At 36.1% G+C, this 12,191-nt stretch overlaps 2 protein-coding genes across 2 annotated transcripts; one reads left to right on the forward strand and one right to left on the reverse strand.

Annotated features, from left to right (window-relative positions):
• Positions 1-196: 196 nt before the first annotated feature.
• Positions 197-3,527, forward strand: LOC103332469 (monocopper oxidase-like protein SKU5). Its single transcript, XM_089052938.1, has 9 exons — positions 197-538; positions 735-844; positions 1,121-1,391; positions 1,500-1,629; positions 1,708-2,065; positions 2,171-2,539; positions 2,659-2,915; positions 3,013-3,124; positions 3,246-3,527. The coding sequence occupies exons 1-9, from the start codon at positions 389-391 to the stop codon at positions 3,316-3,318; spliced, it is 1,830 nt and encodes a 609-aa protein (XP_088909064.1). The 5' UTR covers positions 197-388; the 3' UTR covers positions 3,319-3,527.
• Positions 3,528-6,344: 2,817 nt separating this feature from the next.
• LOC103332300 (C2H2-type zinc finger family protein) lies at positions 6,345-8,086 on the reverse strand. Its single transcript, XM_008235026.3, has one exon. The coding sequence runs from the start codon at positions 7,601-7,603 to the stop codon at positions 6,488-6,490; it is 1,116 nt and encodes a 371-aa protein (XP_008233248.2). The 5' UTR covers positions 7,604-8,086; the 3' UTR covers positions 6,345-6,487.
• Between the last annotated feature and the right edge of the window lie 4,105 nt (positions 8,087-12,191).

The following is a 12,191-nucleotide window of genomic DNA, read 5'->3' on the forward strand; positions in this document are numbered from 1 at the left end:
GTCAAATTAATTAATCACATGATAAGTCATGTTATAGATAATTAAAATTGAATTAATCTTAAAATTTCTGACGCCCTTCTTGTATATCTTCATATTATGAAGCATAAATACATAATAAAGTGCTGAGAAAAACAAGGTAGCCGTAGTCTTATTTAATTCTTCTTGCATCATACTTTGTCTCTCAAACTCTTTTTTTTATTCTGTCTTCTCTTGGCGCTTTGTCAAGTGCCGTAACTATATTCTTTATTGCTGTCACAGGCGCATATAACTATGCCATTGAACCAATATTCTGCTTAGCTATCTGAGCCCTTTGCGTGAGATCAACACAAGGAGGGTTTTTTGTGTGTGCAGGATTTGCAAGCATACAGAGAAACTTAGTCCATGCAATATGGCATGGCCCAGTGGTGATCGTTGTCGTCGTCCATGGCTGATTGGTCCTGCAACTCTTCTTATGTTCCTTGTGTTGGCAGTTTCTGCTGAGGATATTTTTCTTGACTGGCATGTCACACTTGACACAAATATCAAACCGGACCAACCGGTATGAACAAACAATCCCCAAACCCCCAGAATTTCATCTGAAATTTGTGTTGAACTTGTGTAATTGTCAGGAAAATATTGAAAAATCTATATTGTTGCACCCCAAGAAATTGAAGCTAGATTCTGCTTGGGTACTCTGTTTTGGGCTGTTTCATCTTTGTTCTGAGGTTTTTTTTACGTTCATTTTGGAAATGCAGGTTATTGCCATCAATGGGCTGTTTCCAGGACCTCTTCTGAATGGCACAACCGATGATGTTTTTCATGTCAATGTGTTTAATGAAATGGATGAACCCTTGCTGATAACTTGGTATGCTCAAATCTCTCTCTCTCTCTCTCTCTCTCTCTCTCTGTATAGTGATTTATGTCAATATGTTCCAAAGTTTTAACAATTCCCAAGGAATCTTAAATATTGATCAATATTTCTCAACCAAATATGAAAAAAATCAAGTGACTCACCAGTGCCTGACCTTCATAGTTAATATATGAAGAATCCAACACCTGCCCTGTCCCTTATAATCTAGGCAATGTTTTTGACATTTAGAGGCTTATAGCCCTAAAGATTAAGGAGGGTCTTTTGGTGCAGGAATGGCATACAACAAAGACTGAACTCTTGGCAAGATGGAGTTTCAGGCACAAACTGCCCCATTCTGCCAGGTGAAAACTGGAGTTATATGTTCCAATTCAAGGATCAAATTGGCACTTTTTCCTACTTTCCCTCTCTCAGCTTCCACAAAGCTGGAGGAGCTTTTGGTCCAATTCGTATCAATAACCGCCCGGTCATCCAAGTACCATTTCCTAAACCAGAAGCCGAATTCGATCTTCTCATTGGTGACTGGTATGACAGAAGTTTCAAGGTATAATTCACATCCAATCTCCATGTTATATATCATCACATATCAATATCTACAAAGTGAATTTTGACTAAGATATATAATTACAATTATGTTACCTAAATGTAACAGGATGTTAGGTCCATGATGAGAACAAATCTCATGGCCTACAACAGCACCCCTGATAAAATCTTGATGAATGGAAAAGCTGCATATTCGGCCCCTCCTACAGAAGCCCATGAGTCCTTCACTGTTGCAAGAGGTACATACAAAGACTAAGATAATTCAATGTTATCTGTTCTTCTAAACATACTCTTACATTTAAGCTTTATATATGCAGGCAAGACCTACAGAATTAGGATATCAAATGTTGGGACTGCATGGAGTTTCAATTTCAGGATTCAAAAACACAAAATGGTTTTGGTTGAGACAGAAGGTTCCTACACAAATAAAATCACATTGGATTCTCTTGATGTGCATGTTGGGCAGTCCTACTCTGTTCTTGTCACAGCTGACCAAATTGTTTCAGACTATTACATGGTGGCAAGCCCTAAAATGTTCAATGCAAGTGATGTGACAAGATTTGGCATTGGTGTGCTGCACTATGATAAGTCCACCAAACCTCCTAGTGGGTCTCTTCCGAAGGGGCCTGACCCATTTGATCAAAAATTCTCCATCCATCAGGCCCAATCCATTAGGTAGTAATAAACACGATCCATTAATTTTGAGTTGAATACTCTAATTCTATCGTGTTATTGTATTATATTTGTCATTTTGTAATTGAACATTTTTGCCTTGTGAAGATGGAACCTGACCACAGGGGCTGCAAGACCTAATCCGCAAGGAACCTTCAATGTTCATAATGTCACACTCTCACAGACCTTCATACTCCAAGCATCTACAGCAGAGATTAATGGCCTACCCCAGTTTACTGTCAACAATGTGTCTTACTTAGCCCCAGACACACCACTAAAGTTGGCTGATCAATTTCTCAACGGGTCTGGAGTATACAAGCTCGATGAATTTTCTACTAACTCTAGTAATTTTGAAACCGTACGTGGAGTTTTCGTTGCATCTGGGAAGCATAAAGGGTGGATAGAACTTGTTTTCCATAATGATTTGGAGGGCATGGATGCTTGGCACTTGGATGGCTTTGGTTTCTATGTTGTTGGGTAAATACTAGACCCTAAACATTTTGTTAGGGCTGCGTTTCTTGTCACGCAAGTAACAAGAATTTATAACATATCAGACATTTCATACCAATAATTGTGTTCTGACATTTGTTTCTCAGATTTGGAACTGGAAAGTGGAGTCCTAAATCGCGCTCTAAGTACAACCTTTATGATCCGGTTGTGCGTTCTACCGTGCAAGTGTACCCCGGTGGATGGACTGCAGTTTATGCATACCTTGACAACCCAGGAATGTGGAATTTGAGGTCACAGCACTTGAAAAATTGGTATTTGGGAGAGGAGCTTTATTTGAGAGTTTATGATGCTGATCCCAACCCTGCCAAGGAGAAGCGTGCTCCCAATAACCTCCTTCTATGTGGTCAGTGTTAATCAATTGTAGCCCCATCTCCTTAATTTCTCTAGCTTAAATAATAATGGTAGCTTCCTTTTTTTTTAATTTACTTTCACTTTTGCAGGAGAGTTTGCTCCTTTCCCCCCGGCCGCTCCACTTGTGCCTCCTCCTCCACCTCAACCTTCTCCACCTGCACCTGGGCCATCAAGTGCACATTCTTTGCAGACAGCAGCAGGGTAAGAGTTAATTATCCAAACTAGCCACTGCTTTCTTCTTTTTTTCTTGTTTTTTTTTTTAATATTCTTAATATTGATTATAGCTAACCTATCATTCTTTCTTATTTTTGGATGTTTGTAGGTTTCACATTGCCATCATCTGCATTGTTGCAACATTCTTTCAGATATCTAGAAGTTCATCCCATTTTTTATGAGGGGCACCAAAGGGGGCCCTTGAAGTCAAGACACTTATTTTTTTGGGAGATATTCATCGGACAAAGTCCCAGAGCATGTGTACTAGTTCTTGGATATTTTGATTTATTATGTTTTGTAGCATAGATGTTTGATTTGTCCCAAAGTTGCTGATGTTATGGTGTACCTTAAGATATTGTGGCCAAGTAATTCATTTAGATCATTTCAATGCTCTGCCTTTTCTTTTGTTGGAACAAGAAAAGTGAGAATCCCAGACCAACCTTATTTTCTATAATTAATATTGAATTTCAGTATAGCATACTTAATTAATTAGTTTTAACGGTCAAGTTAACGTCAAAATCATATTGCAATAAATTTTCAATTTGGAGGGTACTTCATTGTTAAAATTGAAAATGCATGAACAAACATGTTTTAAGGTACAATTACAGCGTACCAAACTGAAATTAATCCTATAAAATTTCAGCAAATCAACACAAAATGCTCCAACAGACAAAATGTGTTGATGATGTAAATGGTGGGAAAATGTGAACAAATACGTTATGAATCATTCAAGATGATGCTGATAGGCTGATAGGATGATAGTGTGTGTATTTGTGTATGATATGGGAGTCTTGATTGATTTTTCTGTTTTCTTCATCATTTTTCGCATTTGTGGATGTCCATTTGGCGGTGCACTTTCACGTCCACGTTTATTCACTGAGCTTTGCACATGCTTCCAAATTATTTTGGGCCTATTTCCTATAAGGACAAAAGTTGAGTCCATAGCGGGTTTGGCAGGAAAAAGCCCGAACTCTTGTGCGGTCCATTTAGAGAAAAACTGGGTTATCCTGGCGTGGTTGTTTCTTTATAATTTTATCTCTCTTTATCACGTGACGAGAAATAAATTAACACCCAATTCATAGGCGATTTATAGAACCGATACATGTGAGTTTTTCTCCCATTTTTAACAATTTATGTGAGATAAGGAAAAATTGAATCTAGCACCTCCAATACAATAATAATTGCTCCTAACCACAACTTTTGCGGAGATGTTAGATAATTAATGGAACATTAACTCATAATTACTCCTCGCTATATCACAATCCACATGAATACTTTTGAGCTGTGACGTTTAAACAAGTTACATACAACGAACACTAGAAGCCATTAGGTAAGACAAACTTTCTTGTTAAACCACAATGCCCAAGTTTGGGTGGTATATATATACATATATATATATGTATATATATATATATATATATATATATAACTGCCAATTCCTTGGTGACAATTTACAGCTCAATGTGATGAAGAATCGCACATTTCGTGGTAAATATTCTCACTTTTTTTTTTCTTTCTAATATGACCAAAATCCATCTAGTTATCACCCCCTTTATAAAAAGATGAATTAAACTGACCACTTTGTGAGAAATTTCACAACTCAATCAGTATAATATTTTATGCTAATATGATAATGACCAGATTCCAATTAAATATTTATAAAAAAAAGTCAATTTTTATGGCTTTTTGTGAGTAGACTTTTTTCCCTTTTGTTTTTGGTCCTTGTAATTCTAATTTCAATATATTTTAGCTTACAATTTTTTCAGTTTGATTACATGTCATGTTCTAAGCTTGTTGTGAACACTCATCTCTCTCTCTCTCTCTCATGAGGCAGACAAGGGCACCAACTCTTTACTTAGAAACAGCTAATTGATGCTTAACAACGCCATGATACAAGGACGAGGACGAGGATTTGGTACAATTGTGTACGAGGCTCTTTGTCTTGTTTTAATACTGTCTTTAATTCCAATGGTTATTATCGCAACTTTGTGCTTACACGTGATCTAACCCTTCATATTACCACAAATCTTCAATTAGTTAGCCTAATAAGTTTCCCAATATCTAATTAGGTACGTCCTCCAATCCAATGCCCACCAAACCCTATCACCATTACTCATAATAATTAGCATATCAAAAGCTAACAAAAAATCCTCCACCATTTCGGATTGGCATATCAAAAGCTAACAAAAATCTTCCAACTACGAAATGTGCATTGGACATGAGCCACTAATACTACATGGGTTGTCGGGATCACATTTTCTAGTGGCAGCTAACTGTACTTAACAGCATATAATTCAATCCAAATTTTTAATTTCTCCGATTAATTCATTTTGTAGAAATGAACTCATTATTCATATAAGGGGAATACCACATTGTGAGAGATGTGATCAGTAATAATATAACTAATGCATTGTGGGTAAATAACATCTTTTTTTTCCCGGGCTACAAAATTGCAAACAATTGCTTTAGATTTATGGGTTCCAATTGCAATGCTAAGATCAAAACAACGTAATTTATGAATGTTTAAATTGAAATTTAGGGTTCTTTGACAATGTTCAAACTTTCAGAACCCAACAAAAGAAAAAGAAAGTACTTTGTCAATTCCTAAGTTTAAAATCCTAAAACTGATGGCTTTGTGGGTCATGAAACAGTGGATCATATCCAGATATTGCTTATGTGGTAACAGTGAGGAAGTAACACACCAAGAGGTGGACAAAAGCAAAGAAAGTGACAAAAATAGCAAGTAGATATAATATTTTTAGTAGCATATATTTTTAATTGAATAAAAGAGAAAAAGTAGGATGGGTGGATTCATGTGGGAATTGCAGTAATTCAGTGGCTTTTCTATGCTTTTATTCTATTCTTATCACTTACATTAATGAGAAAAAATAAATAAATAAATAAAGGAGGGAGGGCCAGGGGCAGGCTTTCTTGTAAATGAAACAATGAAACTTACACCACCCAGATGACATTTATTTGGTTGTAATGGTGGTGACAAATTAAGCTCTACCTTGCTATCTGAATCTCTAAGTGTAGAAACAACAAAAACCCAATTGAGATTTGAAAGGCAGAAAGAAAAAGTTGCTCATGATCATGCACTTTTCAGCAAGAACAGAACATTAACATTTGCTTTAACAAAGAATTTGATCAGAATCCATATATTTCTTTTTCTTTTTTTTTTTTAAACAATGGTCATGAAGATGAATCAAAAGAATCAAAAGAATGGTCTAATTTTGAATGGTATAACAAAAGAAGTTAAAAGAAAATTAAAGTGGCAATTCACATCAAGTTTGACCTTTTTGACATCAATTTTTGGAGTGAAGAAATCACTAAAAATTCTTAACCTTTCTTTTAATAATGACAATCCACCAGAATTTGTGTTCTTAACCTTTCTGGTTGCTGCTGCTGCTGTTGCTGCTGTTGTTGTTGTTGCTGCTGCTGCTGCTGCTGCTTTGATGTTGCAAACACAAGTTTGGATTCTCTATGGTGATCATCTTCAGGTGCTGGAAGGTTGAGATCCAAATCCAAAGACAACATGCTTCTCTGTTTCTTAATGGGTTGTTGTTGATGTTGATTTTGATGTTGCTGAGGTTCAAAGGCAGGGACTGAGGGAGCTGTCAATGCCAAGGTTGTGTTGGCTGCAGCTGGCGCTCTGTGGCGCCTCATGTGGCCTCCCAAGGCTTGCCCAGATGTGAATTCTGCCCCACAAATTGAACACTCATGAACCTTGGAAGAAGACTTGTTGCTATTCAAGACCAACCCTCTGTTGCTCAAATGCAGAGAAAGTGGGGAAGAAGATGTATTGTTGTTGTTGTGGAGAATGCTGTTCTTGAATAATTGTGTGTCGTCTTCGTCTGATGGCAACAACCCAATTGCGAAGTGTTTGTTTTTCTGATCATCCCCAGTATTTGCCTTCGGCTTCTTGTGGCTGGCCCTGTGCCCTCCTAATGCTTGGAAAGAAGGGAAAGCTCTGTTGCAAGTCTTGCATTCATACGCATAATACCCTCCTCCTGCTGCCACCGCCCCCGCCTTGGCCCCGGTGGGCCCCACCGCTGTTGTTGCCTCCAAGAACCTTCGACTTGTAGTGTTGTGATCGTTTTGGGGTTGGTGGTGGTGGTGACTGGGGGAAGAAGAAGCAGCCCTGGATTGGCCTTGTGCCAACAGAATTAGGCAGTTTGCCATGTCCTCCTCTTCCTCTGTGGTGCTATCTTGAAATTCAGCAGATGTGGTGGGAGACAAGTTGGTGGCACTATTGATGTAATTGTTCTCGCCGCCTCCATCACCGCCACCGCCATCTTCAGGGGACGATGAGCTTGTTGGGATGGCAAAAGGGATTGGAGATTGGGGCCTTAAGCGCTTTGTGCGCTTACCCTTGATAATAATGTTGTTGTGTTGTTGTTCCTTGCACCCCATGATGACTTCCTCTTGATGAAGATGATGATGATCACCACCACCTGCCGCTTCCATGGCAATTCCTCCTCCTCTACCTTCAACAGACTTGGAATTTAGAGCTTAAGAGAGACAGAGAAAGAGATAGAGAAGAAAGAGAGATTTAATGGGTAGGGAGGAAGCAAGGAAGGGAAGACTGTTATTACATTATATATATAGCTAATGATATGACATGTTGGAGAGACTCAACAATAATTATAAGGCCATACACCAAATACAACACTAACTGTGATTTAGTCCCTCAATCTCTGTTGAGCTTCCAAGGTATTTATAAATTTTGGATTTTTTTTTTTCGTTCGAAATTAATTCATCGAAGAAAAAAAAAACCCGAAAAGAAAAAAGAAGTTGTTGTAATTTTAGAGAGTGAGGTTTTAGTAAATGTGTGTGGGATAGATAGACATTAAGGCAAGGAAAACCAAAAACCAAAACCAAATATAACGGAAAAGAGTTGCAAATTTAGAGATTGAGAGTGTAAGCCCCAAAGAGAAGAGAGGTTTTTGTGAAACGCAAAGTCCGTTTCATGCTCTCTTTCTCACACTTTGCCAACGCACTTCACCAAATTGCAAACAAAACAAACAAAACAAGCTGAGGTTGCACCATATTCACCATGCACCCTCATAGATCTTCCAATCCTACTCTCACCTCCACGGCGCGTGTACTCCACTTTCCAATTCCCCCAAACACTACTAGCTAGTAAAGCCACCTAGCTAAGCTCTTCACTCTCCAACAATCAACTTGTACTTGTACCACAAATTAGGTGCGAAGTCTAAGCTTCTGATAAACTACTAATTAATAAATGCCTCAAGTTGTTGATTGAGATTTAAGGAAGTGGGACTTTTTAAAATCACTTACCAACTATGCCAAAATTATATTTTTGCTTTTCATTTTAGTGAGATGTTAATATTAAACTAATTATTTTTAAGTAATTAATCCTAATTCCAAATACAAGCATTTAACTCTAAATTCCTAATTTCAACTAAGTTTGGTAGTCGAAACTTTGAATATATACACTTCTCTTAGATAGATTATATAAATTATGAAGATGGGTCCAAAAAGAAAAATGATATGCCCACCTAATTACATGTTTTATTGTATAGAGTTTTTCTACAATGACCTGTATCTCATGTGTAACATAGAATTTATTAGATGAGTAATATTTGAAATGGAAAAAGAATGAGCATTAAACTATCTGTTTTGAGTGTAAAGATAAGTGTTCCACCACTAAAACTATAACTCTTTTCGTATGTAACTTAATATTTAATGATAAAACATAACGCATTTAGCAATGAAGAAATTTTGAACAAGTATGTTATAGATTAATTAAGCAGGAATTTAATCTTACTAGTCGAAAACACTTGGAATTGAAATTCACATTAGATGATATTGGCAATATTTTTCATTTTTATCAAAGATGAAATGGTGGTGGAGCCTAGAGGTTAGCAAGGCGCGTGGGTGAATTTACACTCACACTTTTACTAACACGTCTTGTTGAAGATACTGCAAAATACAGGCTGCAGATACACATGTACATACATATACTATTTTATACAATTTGAGAGAGAGAGAGAGAGAGGAGAGAGAATTGGAATTTACAAAGTGTGTTGAAGGGAAGCAAGCAAAGGTAAGCAAAGGCAAAGGGCAAAGGCTGAAAGAAGGGCAAAGCCCATTACTTTGCCTCAACGATTTGTGTATTGAGAAGATGATTGGAGTGCAAGCCTGGAACCACGGAATCTGCGGTGCTCCCCCAACTCCCACTTCTCTCAACATTTGCCATCTTTTTTAAAAAAAAAATATTTGTCTTCTATTCTCTATTCTATGTATGACACTGTATGCTGTCAAGTATAGTGTCATGCTTGCATGACCACACATTACATGCAATTCTTGTGTGTCTTCTTACTTTTTTGAGGTTCGGAAGAAAAACTTGGTTACACCGGTTTCTTACACTAGTTTCTTGTTGCATAATGTGTGAGGAAGACACAACCGGTATACGAAATTAGGGATGCCAGAGTTTATCTCGGATTTTGTGGCCAAACTTAGCAACTAGTGATTTAACCATCCTATCTTTGGGGGTTTTCTTTTCCTTTTTTAGGGAAATTACATCCCACTAAATCTGAATTCCTCTAAATTCATGGCTTTCATGATGATCAAGATCTATGGGACAATTAGATTAAAGTCATACTTACAGCTCAACCGCTAACTATGTATAAAGATTCGATTGTATTAGTAATCACTCAGTCGGAAATGGAAAAGTCAAAATCGCCATTCCTATAGGTACCATTTTGCCATAAATGTATATGTATCTGATGGTTTTCTGTGCAATGTAAAGTTTTAATCAGATTAACCCTAACTTTTTAGAAAACATCATACCCATCTCTTCTTCTTCTTCTTCTTCTTTGATCGATTGTTTGCTTTTTCTCTTTTCTTGGGGTTGAAATATTTCATGTTGAATCATTATTTTGGTGTGTATCATAGTCTAAAATATCGATAATATCGATGAAATATCGAGATATTATCGTTTTTTTCGAATCACGGATATTTCGAAACGTATTCATGCACATATCGTATGAATATCGAGAATATCAACGATAATATTGGAAAATATCGACGTTGATAATTTCGCTCACACTTCAGCAATATTTTGTTACAATATCACAAAAATATCGAAAATATCGATGTAATGAAAAAAAAAGGGAAAAAACACAAAGGAGATTCAAGGTGTTTCCTCTTGTAAAATTAGTCATCCTTGGTTTGCTTTGTATTGTGGGGTCCAAGTGGTATAATCAACTTCAATTAGTTAAATTCATCATGCAATGCATTTCCTTTCAATTTTTTGTGATAAACTAATAGATAATTGACTAAATAAACATCCTCCAAAATTTCAATAAAACTTTTCAAGTTTTTCTTACAATTTCGTGGTTTTTATTCAATTTTTATCGATATCGATAATATCCCGATATTTCCATCGAAATTTTCATATTTTTGGACTACTAATATTTCCGATATCACCGATATTTTAGACCTTTGTGTGTATTAAATGAAACAAAGTCCTCCCTTTTCCCTTTCTCTCCGTTTCATGCTTTTTATTTTAAAATGATATTTAATATATTTCACGCAAAATAAGCGTGATCTTTTCTTCTTTTTTTGGCCAAAATATCATTGATAAAAGCCAAAAAGCTCGATTAAAATAGTCACACAGGCAACCAATTACACCTTCAAACCCAATATACGATTTAATAGGGTATAAAAGATAATCACGGCTACAATACACCCCCAGTCAATAGGGTACAAAAGATAATCATGGCTATGGTACTCTCCCAATCACAGCTCTAAGGACTCGAATTTAGCAGCAAAACAATGTAACATGGCTTTACTCTAGCGACTTTTTCACAAAAAGTCGAAAAACCCCCAAAGTGTATAATATACTATAGAAAGCGAGTTTTTTTATTTATTAATTTATAATTTTTTATTTAAAAAACATTTTTTTATAAAACCCAAGTGCCAATAACCAAACCCAGTTGCACCAAGTATGTTTGAAGTTAGGGTAAGCTGGTTTGCTTCTCAACATGTACTTCACTATAAAATTAATGGAAATTAACAATGCTGCTAAATATTAATTAATTTTAAAACACAGAAGTAATATGGATAAGTATCTTTGTGAGTGTGTTATTACATGATGTGCATTATTATGCACACTATTTTGTCTGTAATCAATCAGTTCATGTGTGCTGTTGACCCTGCAGCCATATCTTTAATTTATGGGACACCTCTTATAGTTATACAGGATGTATAAGCCAGTCGTATATATTTTGCCCAATTAGCTCTATGATTATCAAATAATTAATTAATCTTAAGCTGATCATCATTGGGGTTTACTGAAGGCAATTATTGTGGTTATTAATAAATTAATATCTTCAAGAACTAAATAGAATTGAAGTAACACTCATTTTATCAATAGAATGAATATTTTAAACTGAATATTTTTTCATGTGAACTGACTAGCGAGTGTATGATGCGCAAAGATTGATGAAAGAGTCGAATTTGGGGACATTTTTGGAGGAGATGAGTTTGACTCTAAAATCGATCTTTGCGGGTTTGAGTCCAAATCCAGATCTGAAAATTTCTGTTAACAAAATTAAGCATGGCATTTTTTGCATTTTTGGATGCCGATATGAGATCCTACACAAACAAAACAATGGAAGTTGCATTGCATGGAGATAGTGGAGGAGATGGGTCTTTGTAGATTTGCAAATGTTGTTCTTAGAGTTGAACTGAATTGAACATATGTCGAACTTGAGGGGCATTTTGGTCTGGAAAGAGTTACATTAGTAAAACCCAATAGCAAGCAACTGGATTATTGGCCTAGTTAATTACATATTGGTTTACAAACTAAAATGGCAATTACGTATACGTATGCAATGGGTATATAATGTATATAGTATTTTACCCCTGCATATATACAGAGATACGTACATATATAAATATATATACTTTATCAATAAATTAATTACTAAATGTAGCAAGATGCAGGCATTGGCATCAATAATTAACAAATTAATTATTCTTGGCATGAAGAAGTATCTGGATATGGATATATATATACAAGGTT

Source organism: Prunus mume, linkage group LG5 (genome assembly GCF_029339155.1).
Source record: "Prunus mume cultivar Tortuosa linkage group LG5, ASM2933915v1, whole genome shotgun sequence".
In the NCBI taxonomy this organism is placed as follows: domain Eukaryota; kingdom Viridiplantae; phylum Streptophyta; class Magnoliopsida; order Rosales; family Rosaceae; genus Prunus; species Prunus mume.

What these genes read in the sequence shown, in the direction of transcription:
- LOC103332469 (XM_089052938.1), top strand. Translation starts at nt 389, where the DNA reads ATGGCATGGCCCAGTGGTGATCGTTGTCGTCGTCCATGGCTGATTGGT. An exon ending in GTCCTTCACTGTTGCAAGAG is followed by an intron (nt 1,630 to 1,707) that starts GTACATACAAAG and finishes TTATATATGCAG; the next exon opens with GCAAGACCTACAGAATTAGG. An exon ending in TCTTTGCAGACAGCAGCAGG is followed by an intron (nt 3,125 to 3,245) that starts GTAAGAGTTAAT and finishes GGATGTTTGTAG; the next exon opens with GTTTCACATTGCCATCATCT.
- LOC103332300 (XM_008235026.3), bottom strand. Translation starts at nt 7,603, where the DNA reads ATGGAAGCGGCAGGTGGTGGTGATCATCATCATCTTCATCAAGAGGAA.